This window comes from Dasypus novemcinctus, chromosome 23 (assembly GCF_030445035.2).
Source record: "Dasypus novemcinctus isolate mDasNov1 chromosome 23, mDasNov1.1.hap2, whole genome shotgun sequence".
Lineage (NCBI taxonomy): Eukaryota > Metazoa > Chordata > Mammalia > Cingulata > Dasypodidae > Dasypus > Dasypus novemcinctus.
Window position 1 is genome coordinate 7,909,799 of NC_080695.1, and position 19,199 is coordinate 7,928,997.

The 19,199-nt window shown below is 64.7% G+C and overlaps 1 protein-coding gene across 1 annotated transcript; it reads left to right on the plus strand.

Annotated features, from left to right (window-relative positions):
- Positions 1 to 7,661: 7,661 nt before the first annotated feature.
- AMZ1 (archaelysin family metallopeptidase 1) lies at positions 7,662 to 16,818 on the plus strand. Its single transcript, XM_058286747.2, is given in 9 exon segments — positions 7,662 to 7,998; positions 8,001 to 8,087; positions 8,321 to 8,488; positions 11,768 to 11,893; positions 12,055 to 12,164; positions 12,500 to 12,573; positions 12,575 to 12,674; positions 15,335 to 15,624; positions 15,626 to 16,818. Coding segments are annotated over 9 exon segments (1,500 nt in total). The 5' UTR covers positions 7,662 to 7,787; the 3' UTR covers positions 15,960 to 16,818.
- Positions 16,819 to 19,199: the final 2,381 nt, after the last annotated feature.

Consider the following 19,199-nt stretch of genomic DNA (forward strand, 5'->3'; position numbering starts at 1 on the left):
GAAACCTCTGCTGGTGAAAGGCTTTGCCCCCCAAGTCCACGGTCTAAACATTACCCCCCAAATCGAGGTCAAATGCAGAACTGCTCAGTGTGACAATGCAATAGAAAGAGCAGGTTCAGGGAAGCGGGTGTGGCTCAACTGATAGAGCGTCCGCCTACCATATGGGAGGTCCAGGGTTCAAACCCAGGGCCTCCTGACCCGTGTGGTGAACTAGCCCCCCGTGCGTACTGCCACAGGCAAGGAGTACCCTGCCACAGAGGGTGTCCCCCACGAAGGGGAACCCCACGTGCAAGGAGTGCGCCCCTCGAGGAGAGCCATCCCATGCAGAAAAAAGCGCGGCCTGCCCAGGAGTGGCGCCACACACGAAGAACTGACGCAGCAGGATGGCGCAACAAAAAAGAGATGCAGTTTCCCAGTGCCGCTGAGAATGCAAGTGGACCCAGAAGAACACACAGCAAATGGACAAAAGAGAGCAGACAACTTGGGGGGGGGCAGGGAGAGAAATGAAAGATAAAAGAAACCTTCAAAAAAAAAGAAAGAACAGATTCGCAAGATCTTGTTGCAAACACTGAAGTGGAACCTCTTTTCAGGCTTCACAAGAAGACAGTGTGGTTTACATTCCCGAGAGGGTGGTCGCCCTCAGGCCACACCTGTGTTTCAGAGCAAGTGCAAGCTCCTTGGCCGCTGGTGGGTGGGGCGGAGGGGCCAGGAGGTCAGTGCACGTTCTGCTAAGGACGTGGCAGACCTGGACTGCCCACGTGAGCGCGGGGTTCAGAAAGGACTTGGTCTCAGGGCCGGGCCCAGTCCCTCCCCGGAGGAGTCCAAGCAGGAAGGGACCGTGACTGAGGGGTGGCGGTGCCCGAGCATTTTATCATCTTCACCAAGACCACCGGTGACACTTCCATGGAAATATGCTTGCCGAGTAGCCCTCCACGTGCGGGGCAAAGAGAGGTGGCTTTGGGAAAGGCACCCAAGGTGGGACATTAGCAGATACCCCTGCTGGGTGAAGACAGAAGGGAGCGCCCGCTGTGAAAGGCCAGTGGAGCCCGCCCCTTGCCACGCCAGCCCGCGGCGTATCAGCCGCAGCAAGAAGCCGTCGCGTGTGCCCGCTCCGCGAGGCCGCGGCAGCGGGGCAGCTCTCCTTTCAAATTAGCTGTGCTTAGGAGACCAGTTTCCCCGAGTGAAAACGGGGTCCGAGCTGGCAGAACTGGTTCAGGAAGCTGCTGAAAAGGGCGCTGTTAACTCCGTCAGACTTCTGGCTTACTCCAGCTTCCCAGCACCACTGGCGGCTTCTACTTTTGCTGATGCTGGTTTTTCCCCCTGGCGCTGGTTGTGGCTGGCTGTCCCGCCGGCCGCCACCGAGCCACGCCTCCCGGGACTCAGGCCCTTGTGGAGCGTTCTTGGGCCTGGGCTGGGCCCGCGAGCTGCCTTCGTCGGCAGAGTGCAAAGCGATGCTGTGGCCGTTCGGACCTAAGTCCTGAGAAGGCCGGGCTCCTTCTGCCTTCGTGCTTTCGGGAGCTCTGGGCCTCCTTGCTGGAGAGGCCACTTAGAAGAGAGACCCGAGGCCCAGGTGCAGAGAGCCACGCCTCGCCGTCCGCGTCCCGGCCAACCTGCCGAGTCCATGAGCGAGCATCGGCAAGACCAGCAAGGAACTGCTCGGCTGAGCCCGGCCCAGACCGAAGAACGGCGAGCTGGAGATGTCGTTTTATTTTTTTAATTTAATTTTATTTTTAAAAAGATTTATTTATTTATTTCTCTCCCCTTCCCCCCCCCCCCCCGCCCCCTACCCCAGTTGTCTGTTCTCTGTGTCTATTTGCTGCATCTTCTTTGTCCGCTTCTGTTGTTGTCAGCGGCACGGGAATCTGTTTCTTTTTGTTGCGTCATCTTGTGTGTCAGCTCTCTGTGTGTGCGGCACCATTCCTGGGCAGGCTGCACTTCTCTTGTGCACTGGGTGGCTCTCCTTACAGGGCGCATTCCTTGCGTATGGGGCCTCCCTACGCAGGGGACACCCCTGCGTGGCAGGACACTCCTTGTGCACATCAGCACTGCGCATGGGCCAGCTGCACACGGGTCAAGGAGGCCTGGGGTTTGAACCGTGGACCTCCCATGTGGTAGATGGATGCCCTAACCACTGGGCCAAGTCTGCCACCGAGATGTCGTTTTAAACCACCGGGTTTCGGGGTGGTTTGCCAGCAGCAATTGATAACCAAAGCACTGGTCATCCATCAACGCCTTTTTTTCTTTTTTTTTAAGATTTATTTTGTTTTTTATTTATTTCTCTCCTCTTCCCCCCTGTTGTGTTCTTCTGTGTCCACTTGGATTCTTGTCAGCAGCACCAGGAATCTGTGTCTCCTTTTGTTACGTCACCTTGCTGTGTCAGCTCTCCGTGTGTGCAGCACCACTCCCGGGCAGGCTGCGCTTTTGTCATGCGGGGCGGCTCTCCTTACGAGGCGCACTCCTTGCGCATGGGGCTACTCTACGCGGGGGACACCCCTGCCTGGCACGGTGCTCCTTGCGCATGGCAGCACTGTGCGTGTGCCAGCTCCACGTGGGTCAAGAGGCCCTGGGTTTCAACCCTGGACCCTCCATATGGTAGGTGGATGCTCTATCAGTTGAACCACGTCTGCTTTCTTATGCCATTTTTTTCTAAATACAAGACAATTACTCCCACGTGAAGAAAATGTGACATTTTCCCACCACGACCTTCCCAGTCAAAAGGCTGAATGGTAATTGGTCACCTGCTAAGAAGGAAAAATACCTCTTATCCTAATTCATAAGTGTCCATGATTATTTATAATATCAATACGATAGTCTGGGGCACTGGCTTAATTATCATTTACCTAAAAAGAAAAAGGTCATCAAAATGATGACTTCTCCGCTGCTGGATCAGTGTGGTAAATGAAATTGTTCCCACTTCTGTAGATGTTGTTACTTAATTTCCCCAGATCATTTCTTTCTTGTAAGTGCCCTATCATCCCCTACAAAGAGAAAAAAAATTAAGGTTCTTAAAAGAAAAAACAACAATAACAACTGTTGATAACTAGAATTTGAATCACCATCGTTTGCAAAATATAGCGGGCAATTTAACTCTTCCTCAGTTTAAAGCAAAATTCTATAAAATATAACATTATCTGCTTTGCAGAGATGCTTTCCTCCTATCGGTCACTGGAAATGAGGCATCGAGTTTGTCCGCAGTGCTCCTTAAATGGTTGCAGATTTTGCTAATCAAGTGGTGGCCACAGCTCAGACCTTCTGCCCTCACATTCCTTCTTCCCATACACGGTCTTGCATCTTCCCTCGAGTTTCTTGGGGGTAGAAGTCTGCAGCTGTTTGTGGCCTGCAGTTTGGCCGCACCGTCTCACCCGGCGCCTTCCTGCCGCGTCGGCCCCACGCTGCCGTGGGCTCTAGCCGTGTCTTCCCCCCCTGCTGCACAGGATGGCGTTGGGGTGTGAGGCGGGGGTGGCCGCCAGGCCCTCCGTCTGGTCTGCTGGGGAAGGCGTGACACCTCTCCAGCTGTGGCCTCTGCGCTCGCTCTCCTGCTCTTCAGCCCTGCGCTGTCGTGTTTCGAGACGACGCTGGGCGGCCCTGAGCTGGGCGGGCACTGAGCGGCTGGGGGCACCCTCCGTGCCTCTGAGCCACCACAAGGGCGTGGGGCCCGGCGCCTTTTCCTCGGCCGTCAGGACATTGATCATGGCCGGCCGCAGCGCTGCGGGGACCGCGGCGCACTCCTGCGCGTGGCCCGCCTCCTCCGGGAAGCCCGGCACACCCCGGGGTCACTGGGCACTCGTTGTCTGGCCAGGTCCAAAAATGATACGGCCGGACCGTCCTGTCCGTGTTTCCCGCAGCCGCGCACGGCTCCTGCTTCGGCGTCCCAGTGCCCGCGGCGCCGTCGTCCTGCGGCGCCCGTTCCTCAGCGCCATTCGGCACGTGGGCCCCGTCCCCTCCACTTCTCTCCTTGTCATGGCCATCGCCTGAGCCCGGGATAGCGTCGCTGGAAGTTGCTGGCCGTGTTTAGGGGCAGCCTTTCGTGGCCACGAAACTCCTTTTTGGTCTTTGAGTTGGCGCGCTTTGTTCACGCTCGGACAGTACCGTATTCGTCCTGGTATCCCCCGAAACGGGCTCGCCAGGACCCCTCCGCCAGGGCTGACCCGGCTGCGCTCGGAGGGCAGGAGGTTTTTCCATCTATTTTTGTTTTTATTTTCCTGCCTCTGATTCGCTTTCTGCCTGTAGAGAAGTTTTTTGTTTTTTTTAAAGATTTCTCTCCCCCCCTCCCCAGTTGTCTGCTCTCTGTGTCCATTCCCTGTGTGTTCTTCTGTGTCCACTTCTATTCTTGCTGGCACCGGGAATCTGTCTCTCTTTGTGTTACATCATCTTGCAGCATCAGCTCTCCATGTGGGCGCACTCCTTGCGTGTGGGGCTCCCCTACGGGGGGGACACCCCTGCATGGCAGGGCACTCCTTGCGCACATCAGCGCTGCACGTGGTCAGCTCACCACATGGGTCAGGAGGCCCTGGGTTTGAACCCCGGACCTCCCGTGTGGTGGTCGGACACTCTATCTGTTGAGCCACGTCCGCTTCCCAGCCTGGGGAGAAGTTCGCGCTCCTGGCGTCACGTCCCGAATCCTTCCCCGAGCTTGGCTGACCTGCGCTGTGGTCCCCGCTCATTGGCCTCGCTCCCGCGCCGCCCTTCGCCTTCAGCAGCACGTGCGCGCTGTTTGAGGGGCCGCTTGGGCAGGGGGTTCGGGCGCGCGCACGAAGCGCCCCGCTCTCCTCCACCCATATCGTGGGTCAGCTCCTGGTGGCAAATCCCGACACGGTCCCCTTCAGACGTGCTGTCACTGCTCCCCGGGTCACCGCCGGCGCGGACGGCGAGAATGGGGCCCCGGCCTGGCTCCGGCCCTCCAGCACGGGAAAGCCACCTGTTTCCCTGCTCTGTTAGGACTTCCTCTGCTGCCTTCCCGGAAAGGCGACCCCGAATCCGCCTTCAGAGGCAGGGGCTGCGCAGCTCAGGGGCCGCTGGAGTGCGGCCACGCTTCTCCTCGCTGGACCCACTCGGCCAAAGTGGCAGGCTGCTCTGTGCAGCCCTGGACGTCCCAGCGTCCTGAGCCTCGTGGGCGGCGGCTCCGTTTCTTACGGAGTGTGCGTCGTCTCTGGGTGAACTTTCCCTGGGTCTTGCCAAGAAGCTTCCGTCGCCTCCTGTCCACAGCGGGTGTCCTGCCCCCACGGCAGGGGAGCTGGGGTGAAACCATCCCCGCGGTGTCACGCTCCTCCCATACTTTGGACCTGCTGCTCGCTTGGCTGCTGCGGGGCCCGGCCCCGTCAGGCCTGCCCCCAGGACGCCCGCTGGAAACTAGACGGGGGGAGTGCCAGCCAGCCGTGCACAGACCCCCGCAGACCCCGGCCCCCGGCCCGGCCTGCTCCCCACTCCCAATAGCGTTTTGAGTGTTAAGGGGTCCTGATCCCAGAGCACGGAGATCTGCTGGGGCGGGGCCCCGCTTGGCGCCCTTTGGGAACGCAGCCCTGTTCCTGGGTCCCTGTGGCTAACTCGCTCTGTCCGCGCCGGCTCCCGCGTGCTCACTTTCTGGAACGCTTGGGCCCGTCTGCTGGGGTCCGTCCGGTTGCCTCATGATGTGGTCCTCGCAGAACTGCTGATCTGGGTCTGAGGTTGGGGCACGTGTGGCAGTGCCCTTGAACTTCTGTAAAAAGAAGGCATTTTGCATTTCCTGCAGTTTTGCCCGGGTTCGGGGTGCTTGCTGGCAGTGAGGCCCTGACTGGGGTCTCTGGGTGGTCATTACACTGGGTGCTGGCAGGAAAGACCTACGGAGGAGGACAGAGTGAGGGCTCCCGAGGGGGAGCCAGGGGGACCGCTCCTGTGAGCTGTGCAAGCTGCCGCCTCTTGAGCCTCAGTTTCCCCAGTGATGGGACGGGTTGATCTTGAGGCCACGTCTCAGGGTAGTAGTGGGGTTCTGATGGGGTCTCGCCAGCCCCCGGGAGGGCGGGGCCTGGCCTTCCCCAGCTCCTTGGGGGGCCCGGCGGTGCCTCCTGGGCGCCAGGGCCCTGGGCTGCCCACAGTCGCAGAGGAAGTAGCCAGAGGTGGCGGCGACACGAAGGGAGCAGTTCAGGGAAGCCCCTCCCTCCAGCTCGTTGTGGGGACAGCCGGCAAGAGGCACGAGGTGCCAGCGTCCCCACGAGTGGCCGGCCGGCCCGGGTCAGGCGGGGCCACCGTGCTCCAGGGACGGCAGGCGGCGGGTCCCGTGCCCATCTTACCAGGGAGGAAACGGAGGCACGGGGTTAACGGTCAGAGGGCCACGCCCGTGCCACGGCCGAGGCTGGCACTCGGGCTCACGCCGCAGCGTTCCCTGCGTGTGCCCCCGTGCCAGGTGCTCATGGCCGCTGGCCGCTCCTGGGCCCCACACCCCCAGGGGCCTGGCTGGCTTGCCAGGGAAGCAGGCTGCCCATGCACTGCATACCACACACGTGTGCGCACATGCACGCACACACACAGCACACACACGGTGCACGCTGTGCATACAAGTAGACACGTGCGAGCACATGTGGGCACAAACATGAATGTACACACATGCACACGTCATCCACACAGGGCACACGTGTGCAGCACACGCACACATCCATGCGCACCGCTCACGCCGCCCCTGCTCAAAGCCTGGCAGGGGTCCTCCCCGCCAAGGGCTGCTGTTGGCTCCGCCCTCTGGCCAGGCCCCGCCCCCCTCTGGACCCACCCTCTGGCCAGGCCCCACCCCCTCTGGTCCCCACCCCTGGCCCAGGCCCCGCCCCCACCCCCTGCCTGCCCCTGCCTCCCTGCTGTCCCTGGGAGACGCTGGACGCGCTCGCGGCCCGCCTGGCAGCTGCTCCCCCGGGCTGGGGCCCCGGCCCCCACCTTGGAGCCTGCACTTGTCTCCGAGTGGGAAGCGCAGCGCAAGGGGCCCGTGGGAGCAGGAGCCAGTCGCTAAGAGCTCTTGGGGGGTGTGGGGGGCTTCGTGTCGGCCCCGTGCTGGGATGCGCAGGGGACGCCCCTGTTTGGGAAGTGCGCTGGGTGTGTCCAGGCCCGCCCTTCCACAGGCTCCTCTCCCAGCCCCCGTTGCCGCTTCCCGCGGTGCCACGCTTGCCCGCCCTTGAGGACTTAGCTTAGGCCCGGCCCCTGGTGTCCCAGAGACTTCTGGGCCCGGGAGCTGGGGGGGCCCCTTTGGGGCCCAGCTCTGCCTGCCGCCCCCCACCCCAGCTGGCCTGGGCCCACCACGGCCGCTGAGCGCCCCGGGGGCTCGGGTGGCGCAGGTGGCCTGGCCGGCAGGGGCTCAGCCCGTGGGCCCCCCCCCAAACGCCCCTTCTTCCCGGGAGCTCCCGGCAGAGCGGGGTGGACGGGGCGGGTGCCTGTGGCGAGGGAGCAGGACTCGGGCCGCTGCGCCCCGGCCGGGGCGGGCTCCACGGAAGCGGGGGTCTCCTTCCGCGGCCTCTGGACCCAGGACCCCCAGGCGGTGGGAAGCAGGAGCGTCTCCGGCCCCGCTGCCCCCCACCCTCAGTGCGCCCCTAGAACCCCCCGCCCAGCCCCTCGGCCCCGGGCCCCCGGTGGCTGCTTGCAGGCAGCGGGTGTGGCCACGGGTGCCTCTGTGTGTCCCTGCAGGGTGCCGACGGGCAGGGGGTATCCCGGCTGCCCCCCACGGCCGCTGAGGAGGCCCGGGCCGTGCAGGAGCTGCCGCAGCCAGCCGGAGCGCCGAGGGAAGGTTCTGGAAGAGGCCCCGGCCTCGCGGGGCCCATGGGCAGCCCCCGCGCATGCTGCAGTGCCGGCGCGCCGAGGAGTTCAGCTTCGGGCCGCGGGCGCTCAGGGACGCGCTGCTGACGGGCGCCCCGGGCCTGCAGCGCCTCTGGCCGCGCCTCCTCGCCGCCCAGCGCCGCGTCCCGGCCGAGGCCTCCCACCCCCGCAGGCCGCGCTTCCGCCGCCCGCGGAGCCGCTCGGCCTTCGACTGGCTGCTGAGCCGCCCCGAGCCCCCGAGGGCTTCCAGGCCTCCCACGAGGCCCGCGGGCGCCCGAGGCCGGGCCCGGGCCGGGGGCACATCTACCTGCAGCCCATAGGTGGGGCGCGGGGGCGCGGGGCAAAGGGGCGCGGGGCGCGGTGCAGGGGGCGGGCCGGGCCGGAGGCACATCTACCTGCAGCCCATAGGTGGGGCGCGGGGCCTGGGGGCCGTGGGGGCGCGGGGGCGGCGAGGTACAGCCTGGCCCTGTCCTGGTCCCCGGGCTGCCGCAGCAAAGTTGCGCAGCCCGGGGGGCAGGGACACAGCAGGCTGACAGTGCTGCCCTGCCCCCAGATGTGCGCGAGGGGCCGGTGGGCGCCCCCCTGCTGGACAGCCTGCGGGGCTGTGCCGAGGCCTTCTTCCCGGGCCTGAGGGTCAAGTGCCTGCCTGCCGTGGCCGCCACTGCCATCCGCTGCCACTCGTGTCCCGGCCAGACCCCTGGCCGGCTGCAGCTCCACACAGGTGAGCGGGCGAGGCTCCCATGGCAGGTGAACCCCTCCCAGAAGGGGGTGCGGGAGGAAACCCAGGAGGGTCCCTTCATGTGTGTGGGGGGACGCTATTTCCCAAAATTGGGACAAAGAGGACCAAGGCCAGGAGCTCCTTTTTCCACCAGGAACAGCGTCTGCCCCCCACCCCCCCGGCCCCCAGCCAAGTGCCCACTGGGGAGCCCAGGCGAGCAGAGCGGGGGGCTAGCAGGGGCGAGCAGAGCAGGGGGTGAGCAGGGGTGAGCAGAGTGGGGCGAGCAGAGCGGGGAGCCTCGGAAGGCCATGCAGCCTCTGGCGGCCTGCGCCTTCCTTTGCCAAGCCCTTCCCGCACGCTGGCAGGCACCTGTCGCTGGGGGTCACAGCAGCAGGGGAGTGGGGCTGGGTTGAGGCTCCGGGGAACGGGGGCGTCTCACACACCGCCCCAGCCCTGTGCCCGAGACACTGTCCACACGGTGGTCCCTGGCTGCACGTGCTACTGAGCAGACAAATGAAATGCGAGTAAGACGACACTGGCGTTCAGACTCGGTGTGAAAGACCATGTGAGGATAGTGTAGTGGACAAATAGCACGACATCCCCCTGGTTGTGCTTTGTTTTTTAAACGGCCCCTGTGGTGTGGCAGCCGTACTGGCCCGCGCTGAGCTGACTTGTCGTGACCCCACCCCAGGACCACCGCCTTGGACGGGTGCGTCCTTGCCCCCGGGAGCCTGGCTGGCAGCGCTTGGATTCCAGCCCGGGCTTTGGTTCCTCGCCGCCCCCCACCCCCACCCCCAGCTCAGCGCGGCTGGCGGGAGCAGCACACCCCGAGGTGGCCACCTGCCTGCCTGCCTATCGGTGTCCTCTCTCAATCATCTACCCATCCGTCTATTTATCATCTATCATCTGTCCATCTACCACCTACCATCTTTCTGTCACTTACCTATGGTCTATCATCTATCTCTAGCTGTCTTCCATCTAATCTATACATCTATGTATCAGCATCTGTCTCTATCAATCATCTGTCATCTATATCTCTATCCATCTCTCCATCCATCTTTTTATCTATTTATCGTCTATCATCTACCCATCTCTCTATCTATCTCTAATCTATTGTCTATCTGTCTATAGCTATCATCTACCTAATCTATACATCTGTGTATCAGCACCTATCTCTATCGATCATCTATCATCTCCATCTCTATCCATCTACCCATCTGTATCACTCTGTCTTTCTATCATTTACCTTCAATCAAGTCCTTTTTTTTCTTTTTCTTTCTCTACCCCCCCCCCCAGTTGTCTGTTCTCTGTGTCCACTCCCTGTGTTTTCTTCTGTGACCGCTTCTATCCTTATCAGCAGCACTGGGAATCTGTTTCTTTTTGTTGTGTCATCTTGCTGCACCAGCTCTCCGTGTGTGCGGCGCCATTCCTGGGCAGGCTGCACTTTCTTTCGCGCTGGGCGGCTCTCCTTACGGGGCGCACTCCTTGCGCGTGGGGCTCCCCTATGCGGGGGACACCCCTGTGTGGCACGGCACTCCTTGCGCGCATCAGCACTGCGCATGGGCCAGCTCCACACGGGTCAGGGAGGCCCGGGGTTTGAACCGCGGACCTCCCGTGTGGTAGGCGGACACACTGTCCATCGGGCCAAGTCCGCTTCCCCTCTAAGTCCTTTTGTCCCGAGACCCGCACGCCTTCTGCTCTGCTCGCTCCACCCCCTCGTCCTTTTCTGGATGACACCCTTGCTTCCTCTTGCTGAGAAATCAAAACGATGAAAGGGGAGTGCCTGCACCCGCCCACACTCTCCCCACCTGCCTGCACCTGTGCCTGGCGCTGCCCGGCCCCTGGACGGCTGCCCTCACCCTCTCCAAGGCCGCCCTCCTCTCGGGTGTGAGGCCCCGGCCACTCTCGCGGCTCAGAACCCCACTGGGACGCGCCCCCCTCTGAGGGGCCCGCTGGGCTCGGCACCTCTGCCCCGTGCCTCCCCGGCTGCCGCCCCTTTCTCGGCCCCTTCCGCGGCGAGCCTCCCTGGGAAACGGGCTCCGCCACTGGTCGTGCCAGGCCTCCCCCTCGAGGCCACCTCCAGCCTTCCCAGATGTCCCCTGTGCGGCGCGCTCTGTGCCTGCCCTCGTGCTCCCGGAGGCCACTGTGGCGAATGGCCCGGGCTTAGTGGCTCGAGCGCGACAGCTCAGAGGCTGGGAGTGTCGCAGGCCGAAGGCGCGGTGCCGGCAGGGGGGCTGCTGCTGGGCGCCGGGGCCCTTGCCCGCCTCCCCCCACCTCTGGAGGCGCCCGCTGTCCTGGCCTCAAGTCCCCCCCCTTCAAGGCCAGCCGCGGAGCCCCTCCCCATCTCGCCTGTGCCGCCCCAGCCCCTTCCCGGCCCTGGCCGGCCCCCCCACCCCCACCCCGTCGCAGGCCCTGGTGGCGACACTGGGGCGCCCCGGGGAGCCTTGTCTCTGCCACCTGAGCCCCACGGCCACGAGGCTCGGCTGAGCGGATGAAGCGCCACCTCCCCCTGCCCGCGGCCCGGCCGGCCCAGCCGCCTTTTCGGGGTCTCTCCCTTGAGACCTCCTCTCGCTCTCCGTCTCCCCAAAGGCTCCGCTCTGCAGGGCCCCCCCCGCCTCACCCTCTGCTGCGGCCGCCAGCCCGGGCACCCCTTCTCGCTCCCGCATGGAGCCGTCCTGCCTCTCGGCTCAGCAGCAGGAGCGGTCACCGCGTGGGGGGAGCCGGGGTCCCCTCCGTGCACGCAGCCCTGGCCCCCAGCCAGCCCGGCCCTGCCTCGGCCTTCCTGGGTGCTGCCGGCCGGGGTCCCCCCAGGTGGGGCCCTGCTGTTTAAACGCCACCTCGTTTAAAACGCCAGCGCACGCGCTCCGCTGCCGGCGCGTCTCCCTGCTGGTGTGGCCACGTGACCGCCGCCTGGCGCCCCCACCCAGAACTGCTGGGCTTCGCCCGTGCTGCTCCCCGCTGCCCCCAGCGCCCGTGTGCCCGGCACAGCCACGGCGAGTCCTGGTGATGCCCGCGGCCGGTGCGTGCGGGGGGCCTCCCTCAGCCTCACGGGGGGCTCCAAGGCGGGAATTACCAGCACCCCCGGGCCCCAGGGGCCCACGCGTGCCCTTCCTCTGCCCTCGGGGTGCACTGGGGGCTCCGGGCCCCCCACCTCCTGAAGGTCAGGAGCTCGGGTCTGACTGGGACGGGCAGGTCCAGGGCCGAGGGCGCCTGCCGCGGGGTGCAGAGCGCGCGTGACGCCGCTGGGGTGGGGGGCCCCATCTCCTTCCTTCTGTCCCCCAGACGGCATCCTGTCCTTGGAAAGCCACAAGCCGGGGGACGTGCTCTGAGTGCTCGGCCTCACGCTTTCGGACCTGTACCCCTGTGCAGCCTGGAGCTTCATCTTTGGCAAGTCACTTCCAGGGCACGGTGAGCAGCGCGGGCTGGGCGCCCCTCGCTGGGCGCAGGCTGGAGCACGGGAGGGGGGTATGCGGGCGGGGGGCGAGGGAGCCGGGGCGCAGGCGGGAGGGGTGGCACCGACAGGGCTCCCCCAGCAGGCGGCCCCCGAGTGCCCTTCTCTGCCTCTGCAGAGGTGGGCGTGTGCAGCTTTGCCCGGTTCTGGGGGGAGGTCCTGCTGTCGGGGCCCCGCGCCCCTGCCCCTGCCCCGGCCGACAGCCCCATGGGGGGTGGGGGCTGGCCTGCTAGCTTCAGCCCCTGGGCGTGGTCCAGGGCTGCCAGGTGGGCAGGGCAGCGGGGGCCAGGGCGGCGGGGTGGGGGTGGGGCTGGGGGCTGGGGGCTTGGCTGGGCCCCTGCTGGGCCTGGGCGGAGGGTGCCCGGGGTGGTCAGGGTCAGGGCCGGGGTCGCCCAGGGCCCGGGAGCCTCCGCGGCGGGGGTGTAGGGGCTGGCGGGGCACGTTGGCCCTTCCCGGCCTGCCCACCCGCCCCCCCCACCCGCTCGCTCGTCGGGTGCTGGTGGGTGGGGGCGCGGGGGCGGGCAGGGTGGGCCGAGTCTCCTCCCGGGCTGTGCCCCCCGCAGGCCGCCTGCCGCGAGCTCTGCCGCCTGCTGGGCCTGGGGCGCTGCCGCTGGCTGTGCTGCCCGCTGCAGGGGGCGCAGCCTGGACGAGGCGCGGCGGCGCCCGCTCGACCCCTGGCCCGTGCGCCTGCGCAAGCTGCGGCTCGTCCTGGGCTTCAGGCTCATCGGCAGGTACAAGGTGGGTGCTCCGCCCGGGCCGGCCACCCCCGTGCCATGAGCGCACGCTGCGCCCTGCGTGGGGTCCCGGGTCCCCGTGCTCCAGGGACGAGCAGGGAGGCTGTGCCGAGCTGAGCCGCCCCTTTGAGGCTGGCGCGGCCCGGCTGTGGGGGGCCTGGGCCTGCGAGTCACGTGGGGCGGCCTCGGGGTGGCGTGGCTGCCTGTCGCTGGGAGCCGCGGGTGCCCTCCTGCCTCGTGGGCTCTTAGCCCAGCGCGCCCCGGGAACCGCGCCTGCGAGCACCAGGGGCCCCAGCGCGGGAGGCTGGGAGGGGGAAGGCGGGGTGGGGGGGGTTGCGCCTGGAGGGGGAGCCAGCAGGGCGAGGGAGGGGCCTGGGCTCGGGCTGGGGGCTTGCGGGGGGTGGGGGGGGGGTGTCAGCGTGGTCCATTGACCCACAAAGAGAACCCGGATGCGGGGGGAGGAGCGAGGGGTGTGAGGAGGGGTGGGGCGCAGTGCGGGGTGTCCCCGGGTGAGGACAGAGCCCAGAGCACGGAGGACCAGGGGCCAGGGGGCAGGGGATGTGAGAGCGGAGAGAGGAGTGGCGGGGGAGGCCAGGCCGGCGCGGGCGCAGCTGTGCGCAGCTTCTGGAAGGACCAGGGGCGGCGCTCGCCTCCGGGGGCCGGGCGGGGCCATTCACCTGTTCTGTCCCTCCAGGGCGGAGCTCGAGGCCAGAGGCCGCAGGTGACGCTGAGGGTTCCCACGCCCCCCCACCCGTCTAAAGGGGCTCAGTCTCATCAGTGCTGTGCCCCCATTGCCACGGCCAATTTCAGAACAGTTTCATCTTCCCGGGAAGAGCCCCCTGCCCTCCCGCTCCCACCCCCCGCGGGTCGCGTAGCAGGTGGGCTGTGCTGCTGGCCCCTCCACTGGCCGCAGGCACCGGGGTTTGGTTCCTTTCTGTTGCCCCGTGGTCGTCTGTCCCCCTGTGGGCGCTGGGCCGCTCACGCCCCCCGCGGCTGTGGATGGGGCTGCGCGGGCCTCGGGGCTCAGGGTGTCGGGATGGAGGCTTTTGGTCTGCGTGGAGGACGCCCCGGAGGGCAGTGCCCGCGCTCCGGCCGTCGGAGCGGGACCGAGGTGCCTGTGGGCAGAGGCGGGGCCGAGTCCCAGTGCCCGCTCCTGGCTTCCCTCGGACAGAGGGCCCACACTGGGTTCCAGGTGAGAGGTGCGCGCAGGAAAACCCCCCGGCTCCCGCTCCTTGCCCGAAGCGTGGAGCTTCCCAGGAAGGTGCGGTGCCTGCCTCGGGCTGCACGCGGGCTTGGGGACTGGCGCCGTCCGGCCAGTGCCCCGGGGGTCTGCGCGAAGGGTGCCCGCCCTGCGCAGCGCAGCCCCGACGGCCCTGCCGCGGAAGCTGGAGAGGCTCAGCCAGGTCCTGCTGGTGAGCCGTGGACACCGTGCTCCCCGCAGGGTGAGCCAGGGGCCGGAGCAGGCGGGGTGCCAGCCCAGGTGCCCGCGAGGCCAGCAGGTAACGACGCAGTGCCAGGAGCTGCTCTGCATGTCTCTGGAAGCCCTGGGTGGTGAGGAGACTGGGGAGCACGGGAGCAGAGCTCTCCTGGGGGCCCAGGGGACCGGCCTACGGGCCTTCCCACAGGTGGGGCGCACGCCCCGGGCCAGGCCCTCGCCTGCAAGCGGCTGCAGCCACCCTCCCCATGGCTCTGGTGTGCAGAGGGCCCTGGGGTGTCCCCCGGGTCCCTGTCAGGCCTGGCTCCACTTTCTGTAACAGCCACCCGCGCCCTGACCCGGAAGCTTCCTTCCCTGGCCCTAAGCAGGCCGGTGGTCCTGGGCTCTGGGCCAGAGGTGGGGGGCGCAGCCCACTCCCTTCCCCACCGAGGGTGGAGGCTCCGGAGGCCCAGGGCCAGGAGGTGACGCCCCGCCTGGGCAGCCCAGGGGGCCCAGCGAGGCCCGCGCCCCGAGACCGGGCGGTGGGGAGAGAGCCCCGCGTCCCCTCCGCGGGCCGCCTCCCCGTGTCAGCACTCCCGCAGGCCGCCGCCCTCACGGGGCATCTCCACTGGCCACGCGCCAGAGGACGGTGTAGATCAGGAGGTGAGGCGCCCTGCAGGCGCGGGGCCTTGGTTTTTACGTGATTCTTAACCTAACTGAGTTTAAGTAATGGGGTTCTTGTCTCCGTTGAGGCGAGGGTCACCGTTTTACGGTGCGCGTTTGGCACGCTCACCGCGTTGTGCAAGCACCACCCGTCTAGTTCTGGCCCCCAAGAGGGCACCCCGTCCCATCAGCAGTCACCCTCCCCTCCCCCGGCCCCCCCCCAGTCTGATCCCTGTCCCTAAGGGTCAGCCTCTTCTGGAGGTTTCCGGGGTGGAGCCCTTGCCCTCGGTGAGGGTGAGGCTGAGGCAGTAGCGCGGCGTGCCCTGGCTTTTGGCGGCTGCGTCGTCCTTCGTGGTGGGGGCTCTCTCCCCCATGACTTCCCTCCTAACGACGGTGTGCTGGACGGTGGGTGGGCCAGGCTCCAGGTCGCTGAACGGTGGCTCTTGCCGGTGCCTCGGGAGCCCCTAGACCCAGAGCCCCCGGTGGCCGAGGACAGCGGGCCCCTCGGTCAGGGTGGGGGCCCGGGCGGCCCCCTGGCCAGACAAGGGCCTCAGCAGAGACATCGCAGCCTGTTCTCTCCCTTCCAGAAACTCTACGCCTGGACCGACACGGTGGCAGGGACGTGGCCCAGCCAGGAGGCAGGAGAGCTGCCTGTGTCTGTAGACACCCTGCCCTGCAGCGGCGACTCCGGGGTGGGCTGCGAGAACGTCGCGGAGCCCCTCGCCGTGGATGTGGGGAGCCACGCCTTCCCTGGGGGCCTGGACCTGGAGCCTGAGGAGGGGCTGAGCTCCCTGGTGGCCGCGGAGCGCCAGCCATGGCCCTGCAGCCCCGTGGAGCCCGCGGAGGCCGTCTGGGCGCACGGGCCGTGGCTGGCAGCGCATCTGGGCCCTGGAGAGGCCGGTGTCCGAGGAGGAGCTGGCGCGGGTGGACAGAGCCGTGGATGCCCTTGCGCGGTGGGACCTGTTCACGGGGCAGCTCCCAGCCCCCAGGCGGGCCCTGCCCTGCGGCCAGGACGGTGCGGGGCTGCGGAAGGCCCCGGGGGCAAGTTCTCCTCGAGGAAGCTCTCGCGGAAACCCTCCAGGGCAGGCTCCCCGCGCTGCACCCGGGGGAGGATTAGCGGGCCGGGCGCCCTCCTTTCCAGCGTCTGTCCAGGCAGCAGACAGCCTGGCCGTCACTGCTCAGGGACCCAGGGTGCTGTGGCCCCGGGGATGAAGAGGGAAGGCCTCCTAGGAAGGGGGTGCCGCTGGTCCCTCCTGCTCCATCCCGGGTGGCTGGGGCCTGAGGCTGGCGTGGGCACACCCGGGCTCCCCTGCCGCCCTGCCTGCACGCGGTGGCAGGCTGCGGGGTTTCTCCTGCCAGGGGGTGTTGAGTTGTTGAGGGCTGGGTGCTGGGGAGGCGGGGAGGCGGGCAGGCCTGGCGCAGGAAACCCCGGGCACCGCTCCTGCAAGCTCGCTCGGCTTCCCAGGCCAAAACCAGGGTCTCTGCTCAAAGGGGAACGGGCAGGGTTCAGTTCCTGACCTCAAATGCCCCCCACCTCAAAAGGGGTGTGTGTGGCACTGGACTGCCGCCCCCGCAGGGGGACCGCACCTGTGAGGTTTGCCCTTTGAGTGTGGCGGGGAAGGGTGGGGTCCCGGAGGACGTGGCCCTGCCCAGGAGACCCCTGCCGAGGCCGGCTGCAGCGCAGGCCCTGAGCAGGCGGCTGGCGTGGCCGCTCTCCGCTCATTTTCTGTCTGGTTCTAGCCATGGCTGAGACTCAGGTGTCAGAATCGCCACCTGTGACTGCAATTGCCCATTTTAAATTTTGTCAAATCTTGAAGGCTTTTGTGTGCACTTGATTGTTTTGCTAATAAACTGACCCTATTATCAGATGTCCCTGTCTGCCTACGATGTGAAAGTCCCAGAGAGAAACTTCTGGATCTGACAGCAAGATTCCTGCTGGGCAATGGGTGTGGGGGGCACAGTTATTTTTCTCTCATCTGGAAAGAGGCAAGATGAGGGTCAGCTTCTACATTTTGTGGGTAGCTGCTTCGATTTGCAGGGCTCTCTTAGGAGAAAACTGGAGATACAAATATAAAATTAGAAGGGGTCTGTTTTAGTTTGCTGGGCTGATGAAATGCGCTATACCAGACACGAGCGCCTCTCACGGTGCGAATTGATAGTTGACAAGTTTACAGTCCTGGGGCCATGAAAACGTCCAAACCAAGGCATCGCCACGCGAGTCACACGGCGGCATCTGCGGGTCTCTCCCCGCGCTTCTGGGCTTTGCTGTTTTCAGCTTCCACCTTCCGTGGCTTTCTGGGTCTCTCTCGGCATTCGCCCTATTTGTGAAGGACTCCCGTGAGGATGCAGACCCGCCCTGGGCTGCACCTTCAGAAGTGGCCTCATCAAACGTCCCCCACGGCAGCTTCACCCCCACAGGAATGGGCCAGTTTTGAGAACATGATTTTTTTTGGGTATGAACAGTCTCAAACCACCACACTCCACCCTCTGGACCCCAAAAAGATATGTTCTTTCCACATGCAAAGACATCCATTCCATCATAGCATTTCAAGTCTTAAATTATTTCGGTACACTATTAAGTATGAAGTCTCATCAAAATCGGTTGTAGGTGTAGGCTGTCCTGGGGCACAGTTCCCTGTGGCCATGGACCTGTCAAGCCTAGAGCAAGCCATCTGCTTCCGGTCTACGAAGCAGGGACAGTCAGAGGGAAAACGTTCCATTCCCATTATCACAGGGAGAAAGTGGGGGAAAACGGGTTGCAGGTCCCTGCAGGGCAAAACTCCATTACATTTCAAGGTGTGAGAGTCAACTACGGAGCCAAGGCTGCTTGTCCTCTGGACTGAAGGAGCAGCAGCCCCCTCGTCAAGCTCAGGGTGCTGGCAGAACTCCAGGCCCACCTTCCTGAGCGGCGGGAGGCGGCCGCCTTCTCTGCACCCCAGGCATCTGAGAAGCTGGGGCGTAACTTCCTGGACAAGCCCCTCCAAGCCCCTGGCACCCCCCTCTGCACGCACGTGGCTGGGTCCACTCTTGGCCTGAGAACATGTCTTCAGTCCAGGCCTCGGCTTCCATGCTTCTGCCTTTGAAGTCAGTTTTTCTTCAATCTGCTCCTTTTCTGTCCCTTTTAGTCCAGGCTGGCAGTGGTTCCACTCGTAGCACGCCAGACAGCGGGATGTTCCACAGATCCCTCCTGGACGACACGTTTCCCGTCTTGACCCGCTGAAGTGGCTGACCGCGTCCCTGCTCGGGTGAACTCTCACACGGGCACTGTCCTCTGGGGACTCGCTTTCTAGAAGCTCAGACTTTTCCAAACCATCAATTTCTGATTTCTTTGTGCCCAGGAGTTCAGTTCTCAGCTTATCCATTTCCCCTTGCATTTTACTGTGAACTACAAGGAGAAACTAGGCCGTGTTTTCCACATTTAGTTTGGAAACCTCGGCTAAATAGCCAAGCTCTTCGCTTTCAAACTACACTTTCCATCCGACATCAGAACACAATCTCCGTCACTGTAAAGCCAGAGTCGCCTTCTTCCAGCTTGCAGCGACGCACTCCTCATTCCCGTCTAAGGCCTCACTGCAGGTAACCGTAGGGGACGTCTTTCTGCCAACAGGCCAGTCAAAAGCAATCCCGGCCTTTTCCATCACACACTCTCCATGCTTCCTGCACAGCCGATCAATGAGCCGTTTCCACATTTTTGGTATTTGCTATAGCAGCACCCCACTTTCTGATACCGAAATCTTAGTCTGCTAGGCTCTGGAATGGGTAGGCTTTTACAGTGGGATTTGTTAGCGTACGAGCTTACGGCTTTGAGACCGTGAAATGTCCCAATCTAGGCATGGTCGAGACGATTCCTTCTGCCTGAGGGCTGGTGGCCGGGCTGCTCTGTCACATGGTGGCGTCTGCTGCTCTCTCTGTTCTGGGTTTTGTTGTTTTTGGCTTCTGGCTTCTGTGGCTCTCTCTCTCTCTCCCTCTTCGCTCCATTTATAAAGGACTCCAGCTGGAGGAGTAAGACCCACCCCAGGCCACACCCTTCTGCTCTAATTAAAAGGCCCCCACAATAGGCTCCACCCACAGAGAGTGGCCAGCTTTAAGAACATGCTTTTGGGGTCCACAGTCTCAACCGCCCGCAGCGTCCACGCCAGTGAGCAGCACTGAAGCGCCCTAAGCTGACTCAGAAACCTGATTCAGCTACAGGGAGGTCGCAGTCCCAGAAGAGTGCAGAGGGCTGCATCTCAGAGGCACAAAAATGTACTTTGAAATGAAATTGAAGTGGCATCACAATCACCCGGCAGGTGCCGTGGTAGGATTTAGGGGGTGAAGAGCAAGGCTTTTCACAACGTGAGCCCGGGGCAGTGCGCTGGGGGCACCGCAGCACCCGAGGAGTCAGAGCCGGGGCTCCAGCTCTCCACTGCTGCCAAAGCTTAGTGGCTGGAAACGACTGCCCTTGACTCAGCT